General features: G+C 35.2%; 13 protein-coding genes across 13 annotated transcripts; 5 read left to right on the forward strand and 8 right to left on the reverse strand.

Moving 5' to 3' along the window:
• Window positions 1-57: 57 nt before the first annotated feature.
• Window positions 58-1884, reverse strand: HAP43 (Hap43p; the record flags this gene model as incomplete). Its single annotated transcript, XM_015611598.1, has 1 exon — window positions 58-1884. The coding sequence occupies one exon, from the start codon at window positions 1882-1884 to the stop codon at window positions 58-60; it is 1827 nt and encodes a 608-aa protein (XP_015467576.1).
• A 769-nt stretch (window positions 1885-2653) lies between these two features.
• TIM50 (protein translocase subunit) lies at window positions 2654-4078 on the reverse strand (the record flags this gene model as incomplete). The annotated part of the gene is made up of 1 exon (XM_015611599.1): window positions 2654-4078. One exon carries the CDS (start codon window positions 4076-4078, stop codon window positions 2654-2656), a length of 1425 nt encoding a protein of 474 aa, XP_015467577.1.
• An 886-nt stretch (window positions 4079-4964) lies between these two features.
• CHO1 (CDP-diacylglycerol-serine O-phosphatidyltransferase) lies at window positions 4965-5780 on the reverse strand (the record flags this gene model as incomplete). The annotated part of the gene is made up of 1 exon (XM_015611600.1): window positions 4965-5780. The coding sequence occupies one exon, from the start codon at window positions 5778-5780 to the stop codon at window positions 4965-4967; it is 816 nt and encodes a 271-aa protein (XP_015467578.1).
• A 406-nt stretch (window positions 5781-6186) lies between these two features.
• Window positions 6187-8970, reverse strand: AC631_02771 (uncharacterized protein; the record flags this gene model as incomplete). Its single annotated transcript, XM_015611601.1, has 1 exon — window positions 6187-8970. The coding sequence occupies one exon, from the start codon at window positions 8968-8970 to the stop codon at window positions 6187-6189; it is 2784 nt and encodes a 927-aa protein (XP_015467579.1).
• Window positions 8971-9688: 718 nt separating this feature from the next.
• Window positions 9689-10639, forward strand: AC631_02772 (uncharacterized protein; the record flags this gene model as incomplete). Its single annotated transcript, XM_015611602.1, has 1 exon — window positions 9689-10639. One exon carries the CDS (start codon window positions 9689-9691, stop codon window positions 10637-10639), a length of 951 nt encoding a protein of 316 aa, XP_015467580.1.
• A 642-nt stretch (window positions 10640-11281) lies between these two features.
• Window positions 11282-11845, reverse strand: AC631_02773 (methylated-DNA--protein-cysteine methyltransferase; the record flags this gene model as incomplete). Its single annotated transcript, XM_015611603.1, has 1 exon — window positions 11282-11845. One exon carries the CDS (start codon window positions 11843-11845, stop codon window positions 11282-11284), a length of 564 nt encoding a protein of 187 aa, XP_015467581.1.
• A 933-nt stretch (window positions 11846-12778) lies between these two features.
• Window positions 12779-13561, forward strand: MET16 (phosphoadenylyl-sulfate reductase (thioredoxin); the record flags this gene model as incomplete). Its single annotated transcript, XM_015611604.1, has 1 exon — window positions 12779-13561. One exon carries the CDS (start codon window positions 12779-12781, stop codon window positions 13559-13561), a length of 783 nt encoding a protein of 260 aa, XP_015467582.1.
• Window positions 13562-14274: 713 nt separating this feature from the next.
• On the forward strand, window positions 14275-15186 carry YDC1 (alkaline dihydroceramidase; the record flags this gene model as incomplete). The annotated part of the gene is made up of 1 exon (XM_015611605.1): window positions 14275-15186. One exon carries the CDS (start codon window positions 14275-14277, stop codon window positions 15184-15186), a length of 912 nt encoding a protein of 303 aa, XP_015467583.1.
• A 33-nt stretch (window positions 15187-15219) lies between these two features.
• MSH2 (mismatch repair ATPase) lies at window positions 15220-18213 on the reverse strand (the record flags this gene model as incomplete). The annotated part of the gene is made up of 1 exon (XM_015611606.1): window positions 15220-18213. The coding sequence occupies one exon, from the start codon at window positions 18211-18213 to the stop codon at window positions 15220-15222; it is 2994 nt and encodes a 997-aa protein (XP_015467584.1).
• A 173-nt stretch (window positions 18214-18386) lies between these two features.
• AC631_02777 (uncharacterized protein) lies at window positions 18387-18773 on the reverse strand (the record flags this gene model as incomplete). The annotated part of the gene is made up of 1 exon (XM_015611607.1): window positions 18387-18773. The coding sequence occupies one exon, from the start codon at window positions 18771-18773 to the stop codon at window positions 18387-18389; it is 387 nt and encodes a 128-aa protein (XP_015467585.1).
• Window positions 18774-19365: 592 nt separating this feature from the next.
• On the forward strand, window positions 19366-20292 carry ADE1 (phosphoribosylaminoimidazolesuccinocarboxamide synthase; the record flags this gene model as incomplete). Its single annotated transcript, XM_015611608.1, has 1 exon — window positions 19366-20292. One exon carries the CDS (start codon window positions 19366-19368, stop codon window positions 20290-20292), a length of 927 nt encoding a protein of 308 aa, XP_015467586.1.
• Window positions 20293-20568: 276 nt separating this feature from the next.
• KIN3 (serine/threonine protein kinase) lies at window positions 20569-22275 on the reverse strand (the record flags this gene model as incomplete). The annotated part of the gene is made up of 1 exon (XM_015611609.1): window positions 20569-22275. One exon carries the CDS (start codon window positions 22273-22275, stop codon window positions 20569-20571), a length of 1707 nt encoding a protein of 568 aa, XP_015467587.1.
• Window positions 22276-24068: 1793 nt separating this feature from the next.
• On the forward strand, window positions 24069-25013 carry AC631_02780 (uncharacterized protein; the record flags this gene model as incomplete). The annotated part of the gene is made up of 1 exon (XM_015611610.1): window positions 24069-25013. The coding sequence occupies one exon, from the start codon at window positions 24069-24071 to the stop codon at window positions 25011-25013; it is 945 nt and encodes a 314-aa protein (XP_015467588.1).
• Between the last annotated feature and the right edge of the window lie 94 nt (window positions 25014-25107).

A 25107-nucleotide genomic window follows, 5' to 3' on the forward strand; every position in this document is an offset into this window, starting at 1 on the left:
AAACCTCAACCATTGTCCCAAAATCAATAATCAAACACATAATATCGTTTAACAACTCTAGTTGTAAACCCTTCTATCTAATTCACGAAGAACATTAGCGACAGATTGGACCTCTACCTGCATTCCTCTAGTAGTTAATTTCCCAACCAAAGTGCTGAAATCAACCGAGTTAAACTTTTTGTGTCTAGACAAAGTACGATACGCATCAGAGCAAGGGATAAATATATCACTTCTCTCTGATGAAGTAGAACTGGTAGAATTGGAGACAGAGATTGATGGTAAGCTGGTCTTTGAGCTCAGTCTTGATATCTGAGAAGTATTTGATTCTTTCAGAGATGCTGGAGACTTTGAATCTGCGTCAGTAGAGTTGGATCTAGATTTTTCTTCATCCTTTTCTTTGTTTGCAACAGTCGTACAAAATAGAGTAGACATCGGATCCATCTGACATTGTTCACAAGTCCCTGGATTACCTGTGCAGCCACCAGTTTTCTTTTCAGGAGCTGGAGAGAATTCCTTATCAGGAGTCTCATTCGAGAAAACAGAGGAATTCGCTCTTGTAGTTGAAGCAACAACAGTTGGAACTGCTCCTGGAGATAAGTTTGTTATATCACGAATCTCTACCGAAGGACCTGGATGCATGACTGGTAAAGAACTCTTACGGAAATTGTTTGAATTCAATTGGATTGGTGGTAAAGACGTTGCCGTATCATTATTTTCCTCATGGGCTTCATTTAATGTGTCATTGAATCTTGCAGCTTCCTTGGCGGCTTCACGGCACACACATGGGGTATCATCGCTACAGAATCCACAATTGTCAACCGGAGATGATTCGTCAAATTGTGAGGCTGGCTCAGAAACATGTTTGTTCTTAGCAAGCATAGCGTTATTATTATATTGTTTCTTTAATTTTTTCAAGTCTGGCATTGGTTTACCAGTTGAGAACTTCTTAGTGAAATCGATCTCCTTAGACACCAGGTCAGTCAATTTTCTTTTTCTATTACGTAACGATACAGCAGGCATTGGCTTGAATTCCTTGATTGTCTCTTCCAATGATATTTTCTTTGCTGGCTCAGGATCTTTTAATCCCACAGTCTCACAGAGACATTCTTCTTTAACACACACGCCGCAATCGAACGAACTCGAGGTGGCATTATTCACCACTCGCTTGTCCGGTGAGTTATTATTCGAAGCGGGTGTTGACAAACTATGGTATGCGGAAACATTGGTAAATACTGGAGGAGAGTCAGCGGAAGGTGCTGGCGATATCTGTTGCACAGAATACGACGAGGACCCCGATGGCGACCCCGTAGAACGGCTATTCGGCGATGGGTTAGACTTGAAGTGAGATATAGTGTTATATTGCGAAGGCATTGTATTCTGTTGCATACCCACTTGGCTATTGCCACCATTCGCACTTTTGAGTGCATTCATGTCGTTCCTCAATTGATCTATACTTTTAAGTAAAAACTGATTTTCCACTTTCAACTTATTAATGGTATTAACCAATCCCATTTCCTTGACATCTCTTTCCTTCTCCACCTCCAATAACTTCTCCTCCAACTCTTGGACTCGTCCTGCTCGCCTTTCTCTAAATGCTCTTTGGGCAGCTCTATTCTGTGCCTTCCGTTTCGAAGCTGGTGTATCGATACTGGGCTTTCTTCCCGGTTTAGGTCTAGGGGGTAAAACCCATTCTTTGGACGTTATTATCTGCGTTACTCCCGATCCGCCAGAAGTATCTCCTGGTGACCCTTTTTTCGCTTGAGGTGCCCCTGTCCGCAAAAACTGCGGTGGGCTGTCCGCAGAAGGTGGTGTATTAGCAATAGCTATAGGCGATGGAGCTAAACTATGCAGCCTAGGAGCTATACTTGGGCCCTTAGAAGTCATATTTATTTGATAGATGCTAAATGCTACTAGTTAGTAAAAAAAAGCCTGAAATTTAATCTCTGTCTGACTAATGTTCGCTGATTGATCAGATAAAATTTTATCTTTTCCATCTGAAGCATGAGACAAGCCAATCATAGTAAAGATTATGTTACACAAACTCACCAATTGCATATTCTCGGTCCCACACTATAAACCTCCCGAAATCCGGAATTGCATATGGCCTGTAACCGTCTATACCATTATAACAGAATTCGCCAAGTAATATACTTACTCTCTAATTCTTTGTATTTCTTAGACCGTCTATTAAGGATGATAATCAGTACGGTATCTCTCGATTTTTTTGAACTATCGTAGTTTCGGATGATCAGACTAATAGCTTACCGCTGGGTATCAACAAAAGTACCTGAAAACAACTTGTGAGTTACACTTCACTTTCTGAAAGATGAGATAATATGTACACGAATGAAAGTGAATATGACTAAGCGGCGGGGGATTTGATGGTTTTTATACACTGATAAACATGTACTACAAAGCAAAGAACAATACCATATTATTTCAAGATGAGAAATGAGCAAACGATAGAAGGGTCGTGCATACTCCGATATCGGCCCCAGGGTTTTATAGCAACTTATATACATATATTTATGCATAACATAATTACAAAGATAGTATTAGAGGCACGGGAAGTGACAGAAGCGGTGCAAAGATGATAAAAGCATCTCTGAAAAGTTTAAAATGGGATTTGATTATATATAATGGTAGTTTAGACTTATTTTTGTTGTTGGGCTGCGGCTCTTTCAGCTTGAACCTTAGCAATGTCTTCAGCCGATGGAGCACCTTCGGTTATCAACTTGTTCAAACTGACCTTTCCGAATTCATCCTTCAATTTTTGTTCTTCTTCCATGAATTTTGGAGCATTTTCCTTCAAGTATTTCTGGAAATGCTCGTATTGTAATTGACCGTGTTCTCTGATGATGTCCAAAGGCATCTTAGGCTCCTTGTTGACACTAGTGGTTGGAACACCCATCAATGAGGCCAAGAAGTTACCGGCATTAGGTCTCTTAGCGTTGTCGAACAAGTGCTTGTTGTCTTTCTTCCATTGTTCTCTCAACTTGGTTTCTCTTTCGGCAAATTCTTGTACAATGTTGGTTTTGTCTTTGAAGGAGTTCAAAATTGGTCTGACATCCTTGACCGGTTGAGTAGCCAAGTATTCCAAGAATGGGATTAATTTGACTAATGTGTCATCGTACTTACCATCCCATGGCTTCATTGGGATTGCGTTTTCTGGTTGCATAGACCATGAGTCTTCTTCGACGTCAACCAAGACGGTCTTACCTAAGTCACGGTTCAATAAGGATAAATCTTTGACTAATTTTCCGTCTTTGTAACGGCAGGCTTCTCTGAATAAAGCGTACGAAACGTAAGCGTGGAATGGATCTAACTTACCAACAGTATTTTCCGAGTACATCTGGTAGTTTGACCCAAAAATAACAATTTCGTAGTACTGAGATAAGTAACCTAAAAAGTAATCTAAACCAGGTCTCTTACCAGTTCTCCATCCATGCTTAGTATCCCAGTCAGAGTGGATCAAAAAGTCATCTAAGGTCACTACTAAAGTTAATGGACGACGGTAAGCTTCAGGGGCTGGTGGTGGTAACAAATTTTCAAAAACAGGTTCAGAGAAAAATGTGAATAATGATCCTAATCTCTTATTAAGTCTACCATACATTAAGCTTGGTGCAAATCCGTTATCGATATCCTTACCTTCGAGCTTGGTTTGTTCTTCTTCTGAATCCCAATCACGGCACATGTATCCTACACCAGCAATTCCCCCTACTAATGTGGCAAGATAAAACATATTGGCATATCTTTCACGTTGTAAATCTTTAGAGGTCTGTGCTCTTCTCTTCCTTCTTGATCTTTGTTCTTGTCCATTTGGTTTCTCCTGTTCGTCTGCTTCACCATTTTCCGGTTCTTGTTGTTCAGACTTATTCTTTGATTCATTAGGGTCTTCGAAACCGGCTTTTGCTAACAAATCATCGGTCAAGATGGATTGTGGTTCTTCCGGCTTTTTATCTGCTTTCTTCGAATAAAACTTGATATTATGTTGGATTGGTAATCTAGTAGACTTAGTTGCAGAAAAGCGCAAAGAAGAACTTATAGTTCTTGACAAAAGCTTTGTATTCCTTAACATTATCCTTTAGTCAACTTTTCTTCTATTAACTATAGAAGACTGTAAGAAGCTATTCGACGATTTCAAGCGTTGAAAAATATTTTTGTGAGAGTATGGATTACACAAAAATTGCGATTAATTAACCATAGGAACCTTGAAGCAACAACTATTCTGTACCATGATAAGGATAATACCCGGAAGATACGCTAGAGAGGTGTGCCGGAAGTACACTTTTCTGAGACTTTACTCCTATACTCCAACTCCTCCGCAATACAAAAAAGGAGGAAATATACTTGCAAATTCATTGAAATATGTTCGACAAGTCGATGAATACCAAAAAGAACTTGAAAAGGCCCCCAGTCATGATAAGGTTGTGGAATTAATGGACAAAATAGAGAAGCATCCTGAATTATTGTTTATATTAGCTACATTTCATTACGAACTATCAAAAATCGGGATAAATCAGTCTACCGACCCAAAGTCCAGGTCGAAATTGTTGTGGAAATATAGATTTAATTACATATTGAAATATTCTAAGCTCCATAATATATTTTGGGAGCAATGCAGATATGCTAATATATCACAGCATATGCATGTATTGGGCTTCAGCCCGCAAGAAATCGGATTATTAGATCCTTCTAATTTTTCGGAACAGACGTATAATGAGTTGCAATCAGGCAAATACAAAGACCTGGTATTTAAAGACATTGAAATTATTACCTTTTCAAGACCGCCTTTCAAATAACGATACACAAGACAGACTACGTAATTAAATACACACATTTAAAGATATCGAAATTCTTGTATTCTCTAAACTTCCTTTTAAATAGTAATACAATGAAATACAGGTTATGTATTTCATTATAAATCAGATACAATATACAAAAAGATCCAAACGATGTCTAGCTCATGGTTTTGGAATGTGTAAGGACTTAGAAATCTCTGCACAACCTTGAATGAAAAATCCTAAGGAAATGGCGTGGAATTCGGCAAACGAACCATCTAATAAAATTGGACCTGGCAAGTCATCCAAGATCATGTTATGGTAGACCAAGAAAGCCATGAATACAACCCAAATTAAATTTGTAGGAATTGGTAAACCTTCGAAGTATTTCGACTTTCCTAATTTATCCTTTGGAAGCTTATTTGCAGAAATGTTAAATCTAGCTAATCTGGTTAATCCGCACAATACCCAGAAAGTCAACAACAACACATCGATAGTGCTTTGGAATCCAATTGCGAATGCAATGGTTGCTGGAGAAACGCCAAACGAGATCAAGTCAGCTAATGAATCTAATTCTTGGCCCATCAACGAGGTCTTATTTCTTATTCTGGCTACCCTACCATCAAAAAAGTCAAAGAATAACCCTAAGCAAATAAAAAAATGAGCTCTTTGTAAATAATGGGTTTGCCCAGTACTAGTAAATCTTAAGCATGAAATTATCGAATAAAACCCTGAAAATCCATTCATCAACGTGATGAAATCTGCCATGTGCAAATTTCTAACCAAACTGAAGTGTCTGGAATCCGATATGAAAGCAACATAGTCCTTTTCTTCGGGTTTTGGTAATGCTTCTTTAGAAGACAATGAAAATAACGATGAGCTTCTTCTTATTGGCGGCTGAGCTGCATTACGATCAATAACTTCAACGTCTGATTCGAAGTCGGAGGCTATAGCTGATTCGTTCTTTTTTATACCCGATGAATATCCACTAGACGACATATTATGAAATCAATTTCAATTTGTTTAATATATTTTTAGATTTTTCTTTCTAACCTTGCAATTGAGTCTATAGATTGCTCTTCGATCTCAGTATGTGATTTATTTTGAAATATTAGAAAAAGATGTTTCAAACTGTAATCAATGTTTTAATAGAACCTAATTTAATCAATTGATTCTTTAATATCCAATAAAGACTAGTATTAAACGCTGGAAAATAGAGAACAAAATACGTTGGTCATTGCTTGTCCTTTAACGTGCTCAACTTTAAAAATTCTTAGCAATCGTTTGCACGTGAAAATCTTCAAACCTTTTAAGGTGAATAGTTGTATACTAAGTGATACTGTAGAATGTATATATCTATAAAATGCAATATATTGCTACGTTACTGCTAAGAATTATAATTTAATTAATGATTAGAACTAACAAATACCTTTGGGATTTCAGAACTCGAATTCTGGCCCGAGGAAAGGTCATTATTTGATTCCTGTTGCAATCCGTTTTGCTTCAAATCACTTGAACTAGAACTTTGGGGGAAATGAAAATTCTGAGAACGATTCAAAATATCCTTATTGGTGTCCAACATTTGCTGAAGTTGACTTTGTTGAGCCATTGATATAAGAGAATCGTTCGATGAGACACGAGAGACACTTGCCAGGTTTGAAGGACTCAATACAAAATATTCTTGTTGAGGACTAAGAGATCTTTGGGTATTGTGGCTTTGTTGTTCTAATTCTGCCTGTTTAATCTTCAAGTTCAAAATCTCTTGTTGCTGTCTTAAGTATTCCTGTTGGACCTGCAAATAAGACTCGTGTTGTTGCTGATGGCCCACAAGGTGAGGACTTGAATTCGAGGAGGCCAAAATAGGTGGAGATAACGTAGCATTACCTATTAATATTTGGTTTGGTGAGTAGTTTGGCGAAGATAAGTTCGAAGCCGAGTGGTTCGAGAAAGTTCTCTCGAAAGGATTTCTCTCGACTAACACCTCGTTCGACAATGGTGATCTAATAACAGGTGATTGAGATCCAGAACCACTATTGATGGGGCTACTCATCAAGCTGCTAGCTGGAAAGTTGGCCAGCGAAATGCTGTGTAAGTTTAATGGACCTGGTTTATTCGAGTTAACGTTACCAATTTTATCACGAATATTCTGTTCATGAACACCCGCAGCTGCAAGAGCCGCTGCTGTAGCCTGCTGTTCGTGGGTAGTCGGTTGGTCTGATGCTCCTTGAGTTTCATGTTTCTCATTTGCTGCATGGGCTGCAGCATTTGCTTGTTTCTCACGCAACTTTTGTTCATGAATTCTCTTTGTCTCTTCCTCTTTGGCCGTCATTTTGTCTTGAACCAATTTGAATCTTCTTAGATGTTCATTACCAAACTGTAACAATTCCTGAAGGTCACCATACCAATTGTTATAATCGTTTACGCTTTTACATTTAAATGTGAACTTTTTACTTGTGTTAGAAACCCTTTGCAAGACAAACTTAAAGTTCTTAGCATCCTTACTATGTAAGATGTAGTCGTTCAAGTTGTAGGATTTTAATGGGACATCATTATAATCAATCAAACCGCCCTTCTTTTCCTTTTTCTTTTGGTTTGTCAGTGGTGGTGTTGACGTTTGTTTCTCGTCATTGTTGTGTTGATGATCATTTTCAATCTTGAATTCATGTAAATAATTACAAGTTAAGACGTAAAAATGCCCACTATAATTTTTCAAGATCTTCAGCTTCTTGTAAATTATTCCTGACCTAATACATTTATTATGAATAGAAGTAGCATATGGCAAAGTCAATTTGCTCAAATTACGAATCTCTCTCTTCTTCGAAACAGGAGTATCGACGTAGATATTGAGAAAATTTTTATTATGAGATATGAAATACTCCCAATAAGCATTTGAAGACCTCTGTAACTTATTTTTTAATGCATCAAAAAGACTGACCATAGCAATTTCATCTGACTCGCAAGATTCTTGATTGATTAACTTACCAAACCTTTCAGTGATGAAATTTAATTCTTTCAAAACATATGTCAACAAATCCTTGGAGATATTTTGCAAATTCAAATACGATGCAAAAAGGAAGTTTTCTTGAATTAATTGATTCTTCAATTGATGGTCAACCTTTAATTTAAGTAAGAACGGATCATCCAAAACCGCCTTATCTTCTTCTCCCTCAATTTCATCAATAGCTTTCTTGAAAACAGGCTTAGGGCCAGAATACCTCTCTATGGAACTAGTATAGGTGGTTAATATTTTACCAGTCTGACTGATTTCCTTTGCAACTTCATCGTTTGCAAACGATTCATTTTTCAAACTTGACCTAATTTCTTTTATTTTGAGAGATAAGTTCTTCAACAAACTCTCCAATCTTGGTATCAATTTTGTTTTCAATTCCTTGTAAGTTTTCATCTGTGCCTGAAACGTATGAAGATGGTGATTGATGAGAAGCGGCGACAAATTAGTAATCACTGAATCATTAGGGAAAAACTCCGGTGGTATTCTCACATCGTTAGTATTATGTGAGCCTGGCAATGCCAGGATCAGTCCTGATTGATGGCCCCCTATTGACATTGGCAATGGCAATGATAAGGAGCTATTAATATGATTAGGGATATTCTTGAAAAATGTAGAACTACTCGTGTTTCGTTTGTGAGAGTTAAAGTTTTGGTTCCCAGTGGAGGTGGGTGTGCCACTACGCTTCATGAACGTCGAGTTATTGGATTTGGTCTTGAATAAGCCTGGCCTTTTGTCATTTGAAGTAATGCTTGCATTATCTGCATTCTCTCCTGAGCTACTATTTCCTCCGTGGTTGCTCTGAGCATTGGATCCAACGCCTACTGAATTCCCACTATTAGCCAAACTCGTTCCGGATAGCGTCTTTTTCAACTCTTTGTTCGGAGTCCCTGGTTGGGAATTATGGCTTTCTAGAAGCGATTGATATTTCAATGGCAAGTCTTTGAATCCCGGGAACTGAACGGAACTGATCAACTGGTAGTTGATATTAGCAGAAAACTCCTTACTCACACTGATCTCTTTCAAATAAAATATGAGCGACTTAATGAAATGCTTCCAGAACTTAAAATATGCGATCAAATCATCGATAGGCTTCGAGTCCCTATTAGGGACATTAATGTGGTATGGCGACCTAGTATCGCTACCTGGTAGAATACTCTCTTTCTCGAAATGAAACGACATGGTATATCAAGTTATTTGACTAACTATCAATATTTCACCTGTTTAGTTAGAACAATCTATTAAAAAGTGCTATATATAACTCCTTTTATATCGGTGAAATTCCTAATGATCCGAACTGAAAGGAGGTGCAACGGTTTTTAATGATATTAGTGTGCAGGGACGGTTCACGGTAAATCTAGAATGATAAAAAATCCTAAAAGCCTTCCTTTTTATACTCTATTCAGTGAACCTCAGAACTAAATATAAGCCTTGATTACGGAGGGAATTACGGTGTTGGTATAATAGATTTATGTATCGAATCTCTAGTGTATATAGTAATTGTTTTAAAATATTGCTGCTAAGGCAGGCAGAAAAAAACTCAGGCGAGTTTTTCGGGTGTCTGGTGATGACTCCTCCGATCCGCCCAAGTGGCAAGATCTTGAAACCAAAACCAGGCGTAAATTCATTCTTAATATATATATATATATATATATATGTGTGTGTACGGATGAAAATGTACCGGAGATTAAGTATGGCTGTGGAGTGAGATATATTGCATTGCTGTTTGATACACTTGCGGAATATATAGAGTATGTGAAAATGAGCCGCATACACTAATGAAATGGATGCAAAAACCACAATAATAGGCATGTAGTAAGTTGGGCGTTGAATTGCATCAGTTAAGATACTTCTTATATAGAAACTGACACCGGGTCAGATATTGCTATATCTTGCTACAATGACAAATATTGCCACTTCTAACTCTATTCGACTTAAGATCAAAAAAATTATTTGGGACGAGAGTCGGCACCGGTCACAGACAGAACTAGAAGGTGATGGATCAATATGTGAAGAATCTAACGAAGAAAATTTAAATACTAATTTGGAAAACGAAATCATGCTGGAAGGGCTTGAGGTGTTTAATAGATATCGAAATAATGATATTGTGGGTGAAAGATACAGAAATATTGACGGGAATAGTGTGTGCGCAATGAATAGATCCAAGGTAAAAGAGGTATTTGGAGAATTGCTTGATATGGATTTTGACACCAGTTCGGAGCTGAATGAAGATGATGAGTCGGTGATGATGGAGCTCACTCCATTTGAAGAGATGCCTTCGAGGACCAATTCTTTTAGGCAGTCTATTAAGAATAAGCTTAGGAAACTTCTCAGTAATTCGCCCACAGAGATGCTAAACAAGTTAGAATACGAAGGAGAGAACTACTCACCTGTATCGATGAAAATACCTGTTATCGAAGATGCAGAACAATTCAATAGGCTAGATACTCTGCTTTTCGATCTTCAAGATGTTGAGGATCCAAGGATCAAATTTAATCAATTCGTTGATGTGTTAGTCTACAACGGGAACTATAACACCCCAGGAGGTAATTCAAGTGATACCATAGGAAGTGGAAGATTATGGAGAAATTTATCTTTACGTAAGAGTTCCTTCAGGAATAATTATACGGCTTCTAAATCACAAAGAGTCCGTCCAATCCTCAAGAGCAAAACCAATGAAAACTATGAATACGAAGCCTTCCAAATAAGAGAATTTGATAAAATCAATTTTGAAAACTTTATGAATAATTTTGAAAACTATGAAACATGCAAGCTAAGCCAAGAACCATATTTGATTGATGCTAGATTAAATCAATTAAAAAATTATTATCATTGTAATAACAAAGCTTGAACTGTTCATGTTTTCCAGACTTTTAGATACTTATTGAAATGCACATATCATATAATAGCTGACTATATGTAGGCATATAATGTAGATTAGGTCAATTTATATAAATCTTGTCGACTTTGGTCAATATAATCGATACGAACTAACAATCGACCATATCCTACAACTAGAGTAAATCCGAATTTATATCCATATTCTGGATTAAATTTCATCACAATATTTATCATATAGACTTGAGAATAAAGTTTATCATATGTAAAATATCGTTAGCCTTGTTTCATTCGTTCGCTATGGCAGGTGAGACTCTTTATCTCCAAACGTTTATTCTGTAGTTGTCAATTTTACTTTCCTTGTGATAAACTTAATTTCTTAATTGATGTCATTTAGTCATTTCAAATCGGTATAAGAAATATGTGCAATCTTATTTTCTGCCTGTCAATGACATCTATTAAGTTTGCCTACTATTCCACACGTCTCAGCTATTGGTATTTGAAATTCATAAATTATTATTTAATATCTCGAACTGAAAAAATTGTCTCTAATTCATATACTCTTCATGGACAAACTAACGATCCTAACGTCTAAAATTTTCGTCTTACGTTGATACTAAAATAGGTATAATGTCATGAATATTCAGAATTCTCTTCAACTTGATTCTTTGGTCAATGGTTTCAGTTCTAATTCAAGTAATCTCTTCTTCAATGGTATTCCCCAGCGATAACCCGAAATTTGACCCAGTTTTGTTACAGCACGATGGCAAGGTACGAACAAAGCAATCCTATTCGCCCCACAAGCAGCACCCACTACTCTAGTAGACTTAGGCTTTCCCAAATTAGAAGCTAACTGCGAGTAGCTTACCGTTTCCAGTGCTTTAGTATTCATAAGCTGATTCCAAACTTTTCTTTGTAATTCCGTCCCAAAAATGAATTCATATGGTATCTGCTTATGCATAGGATTAATCAATCTAGGATCTTCCGTCATCAACCTAAATTTCTCTATTGTTTCTGACACTTCTGAATTTGCCTTCCCTACTATCGGTTGGAGTATATAATTCTTTAAACGAGCGAAATCTTTCGTCATCGTAGCTATCAAAATTTCTGGATTTGCCCCAAGCGATGCATAATAAAGGGTGCCATGCGTATTTGTGACGATAAGTACCGTTGTATAGCTCACATCTATAATAGAATATAATAAATATTTGCTCTTCATTATGGATATAGTTTTGCACAATATTCGCACATAGAGACAATCTTAATCTTTATATACACGAGATGTAAAACATTGAAAGCAAAAAAATATAGTGCTTAGCCTGTGTCGAATTTGCCGAAATAATAACATTGTTAGCATTTAATAAGCAATCTATTTCATAATCAATCATGCTTATGTTATGGAATGACGTCTAATTTCATTACGTGGAAATATTTCTTTATTTTTCGATTGGTGTTGGTGTAGGTAAGATGCTGCGAATAACCATTTTGCTGACTATTTCAAGAGGAATTTTTTATTACTAAACAACGCTTCTTTCTCTTAACATAAACAATGGGCCTTTATTCGTCCACGCGTCCAAGACGATTAATGTATAATAGTGACAGTTGTAAAGATCGGTATTAAAATTAATATTCCCACACCCCCGATCATGTAATCTAATACTGATTAGATTAACAAAGAAAAGTTAAAGTGAGTAACTGAAGAATAGACAAACTATCGAAAAAGATAAGAGACATATTTAATACATATCAGAAATTGAATAGAGAAGTTATCGAAAAAGATAAGAGACATATTTAATACATATCAGAAAGCTACAATAAACTTTGTAATCTATTTTCATAGAAGTTAAACATGCCGCATTTTTATGCTTCCTTAAGAAAGTATTTAAAGGCTCAAAAATGTTTATCGTTCGTACCTGAATTTAGTCCAATCAACGATCATGCAATTACACTAAGGCATTGTATTCAGAGACTATTCATAAGGAAATGTGCTGCATAATATGGTACTAAAAAGAACTTCAGTTAATTTGATCGCTCATTTCATCATATCAGGTGATCGATGCAACCAAAATTTATCAATGAATTTTATATTATTAATCGAAAACTACTTTCAAAAACATAGTAAATAGTACTATATTATACAAGTTATAGCATCATGACAGTAACAGGACCTGTAAATTTATCTGCTGAACATTTGCAGCATTTAAACGAAAAGCTTCAGAAATTATCGCCAGAAGACATCATTAAATGGGCTTATGTTACTTTTCCAAACTTATATCAAACCACTGCATTTGGATTAACCGGATTAGTTACTATAGATATGATCTCGAAGTTAAAACCTGAAGAGGGTCATTTGATAGACCTTATTTTCATTGACACTTTGCATCATTTCCCTCAAACTTATGATTTGATTAACAACGTAAGCAAGAAATATAACTCTAAGATCCACACATTCAAGCCGTTAAACGTCGAGACAGAAGCTGAATTCTCCCAGAGATACGGCGATCAATTATGGGAGACAAATGACTCGTATTATGATTTCTTGGTGAAGGTGGAACCTTCCCAAAGAGCATATAAAGAATTGCAAGTCGTGGCCGTGTTAACAGGTAGAAGAAAGTCCCAAGGTGGAGCTCGTGGTACATTGCCTGTTATTGAGATTGAAGAATCAAGTGGTACTATCAAGATTAACCCATTATGTAACTGGGACTTCAATCAGGTTAAGAGCTACATCGACGAACATAATGTGCCATATAATGAATTATTGGACTTAGGCTATAAATCTATTGGTGACTGGCACTCGACTGTTCCCGTTGCGGAAGGTGAAGATGAGAGAAGTGGTAGATGGAAGGGAAAAGCCAAGACTGAATGTGGGATTCACGAAACTAGCAAGTTTGCGCAGTATTTACAATCGACTGAGAATTCTACTGCTAACAATTAGATCCCAAAGGTCTTTTGCTGATTCATTCTTTCGTTAATATATGATACCTGTAAACCTAACTCATATTAACCAAAGCACATTATTACATGCACCAGGTATCACTACTCATGCTAGTTCTAAAAGTAAATTTATAGAAATAAATTTGTTTGTATAGTATTACCATTATGATTAATATCATCGGTACGATTATGTGTAGACCTTAACTTTTCGTTATGTTTTATATTTTGTGGCCGTCAAATCGAAGAAATTCTGCTTATGTACGTACTAAACCCTCAATACATATAGAGGTCATCAAACTTGCATATGAGCAAAGAATCTATTTAGTTATAATTTAGATACTTAGATCGGATAAGAATACTGAAAATACCCAAGACTCTATATGATTGTTTATTGTTTCGTCTATTAAGGTATTTACATTTATAGGCTTATTTCTTTGTATGAATATTTCCTTAAAGCTGCAAACGTGTATCCTGTTTGTGGGGGTGTTACCCTTTATACCGATACCTCCGTAAACGGGAGTTTATATCAATTGAAATTGGAATACCGTCTATTGAAATGTTCGTCAAATGAACAATCAATCATTAGTTATTCTTTTCCAATAGATAAATAATCATATTGATTTAACAAAACAGACTACGAAAGATTGATTTTACTGTCTGTCGTTTAAGTTGAAGTAGTGCAATAGATTAATCATTAATCATTAGTTATTAATCATGCTTCCTTTTGCCATACCATATCCACCAGAAAAAGACAATGGATTTTGGGGAATTCCAACATCTACAATTGACTGGTGTGAAGAAAATTATGTTGTATCTCCATATATAGCAGAGGCATTGAATACGCTTACAAATTCGGTGTTTATTGCTTTGGCATCCTTTGCTATATTTCATGCTTACAAGAATAAGTTAGAGCCTAGATTTCTCTTGATTGGGTTTGGATTTATGTTAGTCGGGATAGGATCGTGGTTATTCCATATGACACTTAGATATCATTTCCAGCTTCTTGATGAATTACCGATGATCTACGCAACTTGCATTCCCTTTTGGTCCGTTTTCAGCGAATTCAAGACTCAAAAAGAGTCGATTTTAGTTGGTATTGGTATCTTTGTGGCTGCGAACACACTAACCGCTATTTATTTGTACTTTAAGGATCCAACCATTCATCAAGTCTCATATGCACTTTTGAATGCTTGTATTATATTTCAATCGATCCGCTTAACTCAAGCACATGTGCATGATGCAAGTGCCAAAAGGCAGCTATATAGAACCATGATCTTTGGTGTTTCAATATTTATACTCGGGTATTTCTTATGGAACGTGGATATTCATTTATGTACACCTATAAGAGCTTTGAGAAGAGACTGGGGTATGCCATATGGATTCGTGTTGGAAGGACATGGATGGTGGCACATCTTCACCGGAACTGGTGTATATTTCTATGTCGTTTACGAAGAATACTTAAGATGTTTTTTGACTGGTACAGAAAAATTTTTCAAGTTTAAATGGATCTGTGGTTTACCAGTTGTTAACTGCATTGATCCAAAAGGTTTAGATAAATTCATTGAAGTCAAAAAATTGGCAGAAGCCGATGCAGAATTTTTATTAAATGAAAAGAAAAATAACTAGTTCTTATATTTATAGCTTCATATATAGTAAATATCACAACATACTAAGTACTTCATTTATGTATTTGTCGTTCTGAATCGTTCCAGCATAGTCTTCATTTACTAATTTTTTGAGGATTTGAATTGCCTTTTCGGACTCAACAGTACATTTGGAATCAGAGTCGTAGCACATAGTCTTCCACTTTTTTAGAATTTCTTTCAAGTTATTGATCCCGCTATTAATCTCATCGCCTGAGCATTTGGTTCTTTTGTTTTGAATATACTGATCTTCGTCGATAGAATTGGAATTTTGTAACTCTGAAGCCTTTCTCTTCGCCATATTGACGATTTTATTTGGAAATTTGACTAGTTCAGCGACATGTATACCAAACGATTTATCTGAAATACCTGGTTCGACCTTATACATCAAAGTAATATCATCTTCGTCATTTTGTCCATCATTCTTTTCAACGTGTGCAACAACATGCAAATTAGTAACTTTATCATTATATTTCGTGGATAATTCAGTCAATTCATGGAAATGAGTGGCAAATAACGTGAAGCAATTCTTTTCACTTATCAAATGTTCCAGGATGGACCAAGCCAAACCAAACCCATCATATGTACTAGTACCTCTCCCCAATTCATCAATTATAATTAACGAATTGTGGGAAGCGGCAGCCAAAATAGACGAAGTTTCTAGCATTTCAATCATAAAAGTAGATAAACCTTTTAATTGGGAGTCACCAGCACCTACTCTTGATAAAATAGCATCGAATATAGGGATTTCAGGGGTGGAAGAATCCTCACTAGCTGGTACGAATGAACCCACTTGACTCATTAACGCAATAACTCCTACTTGTCTGATATAAGTTGATTTGCCACCCATATTTGGACCCGTTATGATAACAAAAGATTTGCCCTTGGAGTCAGCATTACCATTTGGAGTTGATAAGTAGACATCATTAGCAATAAAGTTGATATCATCTTGCACCTCCAATACAGGATGTCTAGCTTCTTCTAGTTTGATTTTTCTTTGTTTATGTTCCTCAGATTCAACTGAGCTACTAAGAGGATGTAACAATGGTTTGACGTATGGAATAGGAGCGAAGATGGCAACATTTGCAAAACTAACTAATACGTCTAAATGACCCAATGTCAAAGATAACGATGTGAATACCAGTTGATATGTTGCCGTGATTGATAATATTTCTTTTATTAATTCTCTCTGTTTTGTATTATATTCACTCGAAAATTCTTGATATTTTTCCGATAATGATCTTAAACTTTTTGAAGTGAAGAATACACCTGCTTTAACCGTTTGCAATTCAATATAGTTATTTCCAGTGTTTCGCAATACAGATGAATCATTTCTAGTTACTCTAAAACACCATCCATGCTGTTGATGTTTTTCTAATTTTAATTTCTTTTCTATTTCAATCCCTAAATCTTCACTAACTTCAATGTGACAGTTTTTGATATTCGACAACGTTTCTTGCAAATTATCATTAATTGCAATCAAAGATTCATCAAATTCAGGCTTTATATTAAAGTCAGTATTCAATAAATCATGGGCAGATGAAGATTCCAAAGGTGACAAATCTATAGTAGTTTCGACTAGTTCTTGATACTTTATCAAAGATTCATAATTCTGGGATATGGGGTTTAACCAGTATTTTTTGATCAACAGTCTTATATCTTCGCTGGTGCTTTCTTCTTCAACGATATTCGATAAATGAGTAATTAGTTGAGGTAATACAAGGACCAATTGATAGAGTCTGATCACGTCTTCTAGCTTTTTATTCTCGTTTCCGACAGTCTTCTTTATACCGTTGGATATTTTCTTTAACAATCTTTTGACATCAGGAACTTGAGATAACCAATCTTGTGAAAGGAACACTCTAAGATTTGTATCTTCCATAAGATGATTAACTAAGAGGTGCCTTTCATTAATATCTCCTAGATTTGTTAATGGCTGTTTTAACCACTGAGACAATAATCTCGAACCTACTGAAGTCTTGCACTTATTTAAAAGTTCAAATATTGAGGTGACATTAGACGATTTTGTTATCAAATTATTGGAACTGCTTGATTGTGCTGGGAAAATATTCAACGCCTTCATGGTTGACAGATCTAATTTCATAAATGCCGATAAGTTGTACTTATCGATAGTGAAATTAGGCGATTCATGAGAAAACAAGTCCAAATAATGCAATAATGCATTGCAGCAAGAAAAGGATAAAGAATATTCAATTGAGCTAATACCTTTTGAGCCTAGCACAACTTCAATATTATTTGCTTCATTGGTGGTTGCTATAAACTTTCCTAAGTCTTGTTCAATATCCTTATTAGTGAATAATGAAGATTTCACAGAACTTATCACTATTCCTCCAATTTTGTCTAAAAGTTGGTATAATTTAATCACCTCATTATTCTCATCCAGTGGGTCGTAACTTGACGGTAATATAACCTCCTTGACCCCTAATTGCAACAATAAACTCTCCAAGTTCGAAAAAAGATCGTTATCGTCAAACTCGGATACTTGTATGCTATTGTTCAGTAAATCAATTAAGCATATACCAATCTTTCTCAGAGAGCCTACTTGTTGATACTTGATCCCCGCTATCATAGGTGCAGAATAGTCCTTTATCATATTCTCCAAATTCACTCCATATTCATTAGACAAGCTCTCCAAGTTCCCTGGCGTAGCCATCGCAATTATTTGGAATGTCTTGCTATTGTAAATTTCCACCTTATAATTATTATCGATCAAGCAAAACCTCAAAACATTATTACTGAATACTTGAGGCGAAATAGTCACATACTTATTTTTATGTGTTTGATTATACTTAACTACCGATTGTGTTTTGTAAATATTATCTGCAATCAAATCAGCGTCTTCGTCAAGGGCCGTGAAATAATCTTTATTATTATGGTCAATTATACGAATAGTGGACGATTCTTTAGGAGGAAGATTACTGTACTTTCTGTAATATTGTCTTTCATCTCCCGTATCAGCAAACTTAAGGTCTGGTCTAGTACTGGACATCTTTACTTTACAAGGAATAAGAAGATCAAAAACTCTACAAACATTGAAAGCCTGTTATCATAGTCTAATAAAAAGCGCGTTCGCGTTGCTTAATATATTCCTGTATAAAACTTAACCTATTCTACTCTAGAGCCTATACAGAGTACTAACGCACACTCAATCCTAATGAAGACTCAATTGTAATTGTATCTACTAGATTGGTAGTCGAATGGCGGCTGGCTGTCTGGGTGCCACTCGTTTTGGTTACCATAATGGTTATCGTAGTTTTGTTCTGCGTATCTTTGCGCATTACGCTTGGCTTCCTCTCTATCTAAGTAGTCTAACCCTTTGGTCTCAAACAACTTGTCGACTTCAGCGCCTGCAATACCAGCAATCATCTCTTTGGCAAACTTGTGAGAGACAGGCTTTCCTTCCCTTCTTTGTCTGTCTTCAAATAGTTTTGCAGCTTCAAAAGATGCCGCACCTGCAACCAATTCGTGAGAAAACTTTCCCTCATGTTCTTCACCGTAGACCTTTTGGTGGTCTTGCTCGTAGTTGTTGTCGTGGCCGAATCCAAACATTTTAATTAATAATCTTTTATGCGTTTAATTGTGGGTTTTTAGTAGTCGACATTGAGATTCAGGAGGGAGGCCATTGCTATTTATACCTACCGCTTACGTCACAGTAGGTAATACAAACCCCTTCCCCCTAACTGGTATAGCCCATACTCGTTGACGTGTTAATACGGGAGTGAAAACAATAGGTGTCATCTAAAAGAAAATATATGTCCTGTGCGTGATCTCGGAAGGCTTATGAAACTGCAATAGTGTCTGCGATTTCCATGCACACGTTGAATTTATGAACAATTTGACGTCGATTGTTCATCCATGGCGGATAAATCATGGTGCCATGAAACGGAACGTCAATCTGGTCATTCTGGAATGTTGTAACTATGATCTAAAATGCAGGAATCTACCACCCATGGGATCAAAAGAGTAGTGAAAATATCATCACCAGTTACCAGCTTATGATTATCTTGAGTCATATTATGTAATCAAGATTAATTAATACTAATCTATACACGAGTCAGAAAATTTTCAGGAGTCCTCCCATAAAAATAGTACGAAGGGTATTCAATTGAACTTATTAACTAGTTAAAGACCAGAAGAGATCATGGATTCATTACACACCACAGAATTAGACGGAATTTTACCTTTGGTTTGTAAGGGTAAGGTTAGAGATATTTATCAAGTAGATGATGAAACTTTATTGTTCATTGCTACAGATAGAGTTTCAGCATACGATGTGATAATGGAAAACGGTATTTCATCCAAAGGAAAGATTTTGACTAGAATTTCTGAATTCTGGTTTGAATTCCTATCCAGCAATATTCCAAACCATTTGATATTATCAAATAATGACGATGAACATTTGTTCGCCAGATTACCAGCCAAGTTATCAGAACCAAAATATAAACAGCAAATAAGTGGTAGATCTTTATTGGTGAGAAAGTTAAAATTGATTCCATTAGAGGTTATTGTTAGAGGTTACATTACTGGTTCTGCCTGGAAGGAATACAAGAGCAAGAAGACGGTGCATGGCTTAACTATTGACCAAGATGATTTACAAGAATCCCAAGAATTTACGAAGCCAATTTTTACCCCATCAACCAAAGCCGAACAAGGAGAACACGATGAAAACATTTCACCAGAAAAGGCAGCCGAAATTGTTGGGCAAGAATTGTGCGATAAATTGGAAGCAAAGGCCATTGAATTATATTCAAAAGCCAAGGAATACGCCAAATCGAAGGGCATTATTATTGCAGATACTAAGTTTGAATTTGGTTTGGATAAAGACAACAACCTTGTTTTAGTTGACGAGGTTTTGACTCCTGATTCATCAAGATTCTGGAATGCAGCTAATTATCAAATTGGTAAATCCCAAGATTCTTATGATAAACAATTCTTGAGAGATTGGTTAACTGCCAATGGTTTAAATGGTAAATTTGGTGTTTCAATGGATGAAGATATAGTCGTTAAGTCAAAGGAAAAATATATTGAAGCATATGAATCTTTGACTGGTAAGAAATGGTCCGAATAATTAATTTGTTTTTACGGATATGATATTGAAACCTAATTAATGAACTTATATATATATGTATATATATAATTAATGCTAGATATGTTACAAATTAGTATCAAATTCACACAATGTAAACTGACAATAACTATTTTTTATTACAATCTTGAGATGGGATATGTATTTCAGTTGCTAAAAGAACCCATCTGTCCCATATTCAAATTTCATTCGTTAATCATACATTTAACCATACGATACCTGAGAATAGTCAATTTACTTTAATTGATTTGCCAAACATTAGTGTCTATTCTTTCTCATGTAAAGTTCCTCAAATTCCGGAATATTTCTCTTTTCTAAGCTTAGTCTCTCTAATTCATCCGTAATCCTTTTCTTATAGTTATTTCCCAGAAATCTCGTTGGTGAAGATTTATATTGGTCTGGATGATATACGCTGGAATCGTAATCACTATTTTCGCTATTTCTTGTTTTCAATGGGATTCGTCTCGTAAGCAGTGGAGACAATAGTTTTGATTGGTCGTCTAATTGTAGCTCCTTCGGTCCTTTTGGCTTATTTGGCAGAACAATATGTTCATTAGATGCAGCATAATGGTTAGTCAGGTACATGTTATTCCTAGTTGTTACTTTGCTTGGAGATGGTGAGGATAATGGATCAGATTTCTTCCTAGTTAATTCTTGATAAGGCTGAGGTTGTTGGTATTGTAGGTGTTGATGCTGTTGATGCTGTTGATGCTGTTGATGCTGCAGTTGCTTCTGTTTACTTAAAACATCTTTTAGTCTTACTTGAACTTCGTGTTCCACTACCAATTTAAATTCCCTTTGATAACCAAGCCTAACTTCTTTTGCTTCCTGATCCATTGATTTTTTTCTCATTTCAAACTCTTCAAGTAGCTCTTCTTCTAGTTGTTTTTTTTGTGAATTACATTTCTTTTGCATATTATTATATTCATTTTCTAGATCTTCCCTTTGAGCAAATATTTTCCGTTCTATATTATTTAACAATGCCTCCTTCTTTTTTAATTCATCATTTTTAGTCAATAATTGCTTTTGAAATTCATTCAAGTTCGTATTTATCTCTTTTAATTCCATTTCTTTCCTCAAAAACCTAATTGATAATGTCTCGAGCAAATCATAACATGATGGTCGCAACTCTGGATCTACTGTTATGCACTCTTTAATAATAGATCGAAGCTGTGATGAATAATTATCTGGCAAGTCTGGAATTATCCCTTGCTTTATTTTACTCTGTAATTGTAAATGGGTTTTTGCTTGGAATGGTGGCTGTAAAGTGCAAAGCTCAAATAGCACACATCCTAAAGACCATATATCGCACACTGGTGAATATGGATTGTCCATTAATACTTCAGGCGACATATAATATGGCGTTCCCACGTATGTTTTGGCAAAATCGTTCTGAGAAGTTAACATCTTAGCTAAGCCGAAATCTCCTAGTTTAATTGACTTACCGGAGTTCAACATAAAAATATTATCTGGTTTTATATCTCGGTGAATAACTACTGTTTCTGAGTCAATAGTTGGCTCTTTATCATCAACTGGGTTTGAAAATAGATTTACTTTCTTAGCATCAATCCCGTAATGGCATCTATGCAAGGCAAACAAAGTCTGAACTAGAACTTGCCATATAAATTCTTCGGGGACCATCTCTTTATTTTTTCTAAAATTTGAAATTACTTGTGCAAGATCACCTCCATCACAGTACTCCATATATATATGAATGGACTTTTTTTGCATGATATGATCATGTCGGAAGTACTTAACTATATTTGGATGGTTCAATTCTCTCAATATTCTTAATTCAGATATTAGTTGGTTTCTTTCCTGATTATTCATTGAATTATACTCTATTTCCTTTCGAACAAATATTTCTCCACTTGATTTCTTCTGAACTTTTCTAACTGTTCCGTAAGATCCCTTACCTATGACTTCTAATGCATCATATTCATTGGTTATAGTACTATATGACATTCCAATTTACGTGATTCAAATGCTAATAATTATGTATATGTCGTTTATCTCCTATTTTTGATTTAATAACAAACTTGATTCGAAGCAGTAGGCATTATCTAGATAATAATACAATTAAAATAATTAACTAAAAAATGCAACACAGTTATAATAATTGTATTCGAATATTAAAGCTATTATTTATCTACTGAACACTTTGTTTCTATCATAAAATCCCATATAAGATAAATTGAATTTCATATCACTTTCGTTTTAATAAACTTATGTGCGGTGTTTACAAATTGTCTCATTTAGGAAAATCCAAATATTATTACCGAGTTTTTCCTACCCATTGTAGCAAAAGATGAAGTTATGAAGACAATTCAGCACGATATCTTTCTGCAGCCACTTTAGGTATAAACCCGTATTCAAGGTTGAGAAGTTATTTTTCTGGTTTCCATCCCAACTTTCCCCACAGAATAAGTGAGAACTATACTAAAATGCAATTCATGGATGCCTTGTTACATTTTGAATGATATTGAATTCAATAAGTAAACCTTATGCAACCTTCTACCTAAGTTTTGTTTGTGGAATTACCAAATTAGATATATAATTACTCATTGAGTAACGTATAAATTGTTTAATCAGTAGACTTGTCAACAAACCATGCAAAATAATTACCCCAATTTATTTAGAGTGCCCAAGAGATATAGTGGTTCTTAGAAGAATGATCACAGGAGCACAAGTTGCAATTAGTAAATCGGTGGGAGGTTTTTTTTCTTTCTTTTCAATTCCAGAGCAACAACAATTGTTTAATTATGAATATACCCATATTAAGAAAGATTTTAGCTAGGAAGTATAAGACTTGAAGATAAGATAGATTTTCTATATATATTACCTAACTCTACTAGTTTTTTTCTATTTTTTTTTCAAATATAGGACTGAAATTTCGTAATAAACCTTATTTAGTCAAGAGACTAATATAAAAAGGTTTCCAATTATAGATACTTGGTTAAAGCTAAAATATTTACTAATAATTTCTGAGCATATATTAGAACGCTTGGCTTCATTATATTGCTATACATATATTTTCTTTGGAAAAGAAAAATAGAACCTATTTCATACGTTTTGAAGAATTCGCAGCTTTTTTTAAAGAAATTGCGAAATTTTTATATTTTGAGTATAGAGTATTCTCTGGTGACACTAATTCAGAGGATTTATTTTGAAACTTATAAAGCGGAATTGTAGATAACACTAATAATTCACATATGAATCAATCAATTTGATCAAGAGATTCCTTTTTAAGAAGGTCCAAGAGTATATTCTAAGATTCAGTAAATTTCTTAGTTCACAACAACGCACGATCTCATTCACTTCAAATATTTTACTGAAACCTTTATTTACTAGTACATGGTTTTGATTCTTTTTTACATGTATTGAATTCGATAATTTTTTGACGGAAAGACGAGTTTTATTTGGCTTCAACACATTTAGGAATAATTAATGTGTCTGAAGTGAATGTAAGATATCAATAGTTTGCGTCCTCATGAAAGCTTATATTGCAGATAGAATTTATTGCATCTTGTATGGTAGAGTTTTGAAAATTTAATACACATAGAGTAGTATAACCAGTTATCTTGATGACTTAAAATAGCATATAACCCCAGGGTTTATTTCTCTTATAATTGTTAACGTCTCTATTGTTTTAGACACAGAAGAACTAGTCCTACAAAGGGCCTCTCTGATTTTAAGATTCTTGATGATGAGACGATACAAGTCAAGATAGAAGTCAAGTCCATAATGAACCAACAAAGATGGTACGCAAAAGTTTTGCCAAAATAGGAACTTGGAAGGCAGGTCAACATATTTACCTTAATGTTGGTAAAGTTAGTTTATTTCAATATCACCCATTCACTATCGCAAGCTTACCAAGTTCAGGTGAAATAAAATTAATCATAAGAAAGCAAAAAGGATTTACGAAAAGATTGATACAAAAAATTGAGAAAGTGCAACATGACGAAGATCAAGAGCCTGAATGCGTTAAATTGAAATCATCATTGTGGGGCCCATATGGAGGAAAGCATCAGCCACTTCTTACGTTCGACTCAGTTTTGTTCATGGGTGCAGGATCGGGAGCTACATTTACATTTCCAATGGCATTAGATCTCTTGGAAACAATAAGACAAAGAGATACGGCCGGCGACTACTTGTTCCGTCCAAATAAGGCACATATTAAGATAATTTGGATGATTCGAGATATAAAGAACATCGTATGGTTTGAAGATATTTTAAGTCAATTAACACAATATGTAGAATTGGGTGTAGTAAGCATTGATATATATGTTACACAGTCACAGCCAGGAAAGTTAATTTGCCATGAAATTGCCGAGAAGCAACAAGGAACATTCATGAAAGATGAGATCACAAAAGAAATAACTTCAAAAGATAAATCTTCTACAAAAGAAAGAGTTCAAGATTTAGACGAAACTATATCTTCCAATTCTTCAAGCATAAATGATAACTCTCCGAATGTTGATTTCTCACATACTAGTATACATTATAGGCGCCCAGATGTTCCTTCATTGATAGAAGAAACAGTAAGTTACATGATAACTAAGGATAAATCGAGTACTTATAAGTCATTAGCAGTAGTTGGATGTGGTCCAGCTTTGCTTACAAAACAAATGAAAGAAGAGTGCCAAAGGAATAGATGGAGGAAAAACTCACCCGACATTTATTGTCATACTGAGAAGTATTAATTATTTAGGTCAAAATACTATATTATTTATTAAGATAACGAGTATAACAAACTTTCATCAACTTTGTTAGTTTAAAAGTAACATTTCTTTCAGC

The sequence above is a fragment of the Debaryomyces fabryi genome (genome assembly GCF_001447935.2).
Source record: "Debaryomyces fabryi strain CBS 789 chromosome Unknown contig00052, whole genome shotgun sequence".
NCBI lineage: Eukaryota > Fungi > Ascomycota > Pichiomycetes > Serinales > Debaryomycetaceae > Debaryomyces > Debaryomyces fabryi.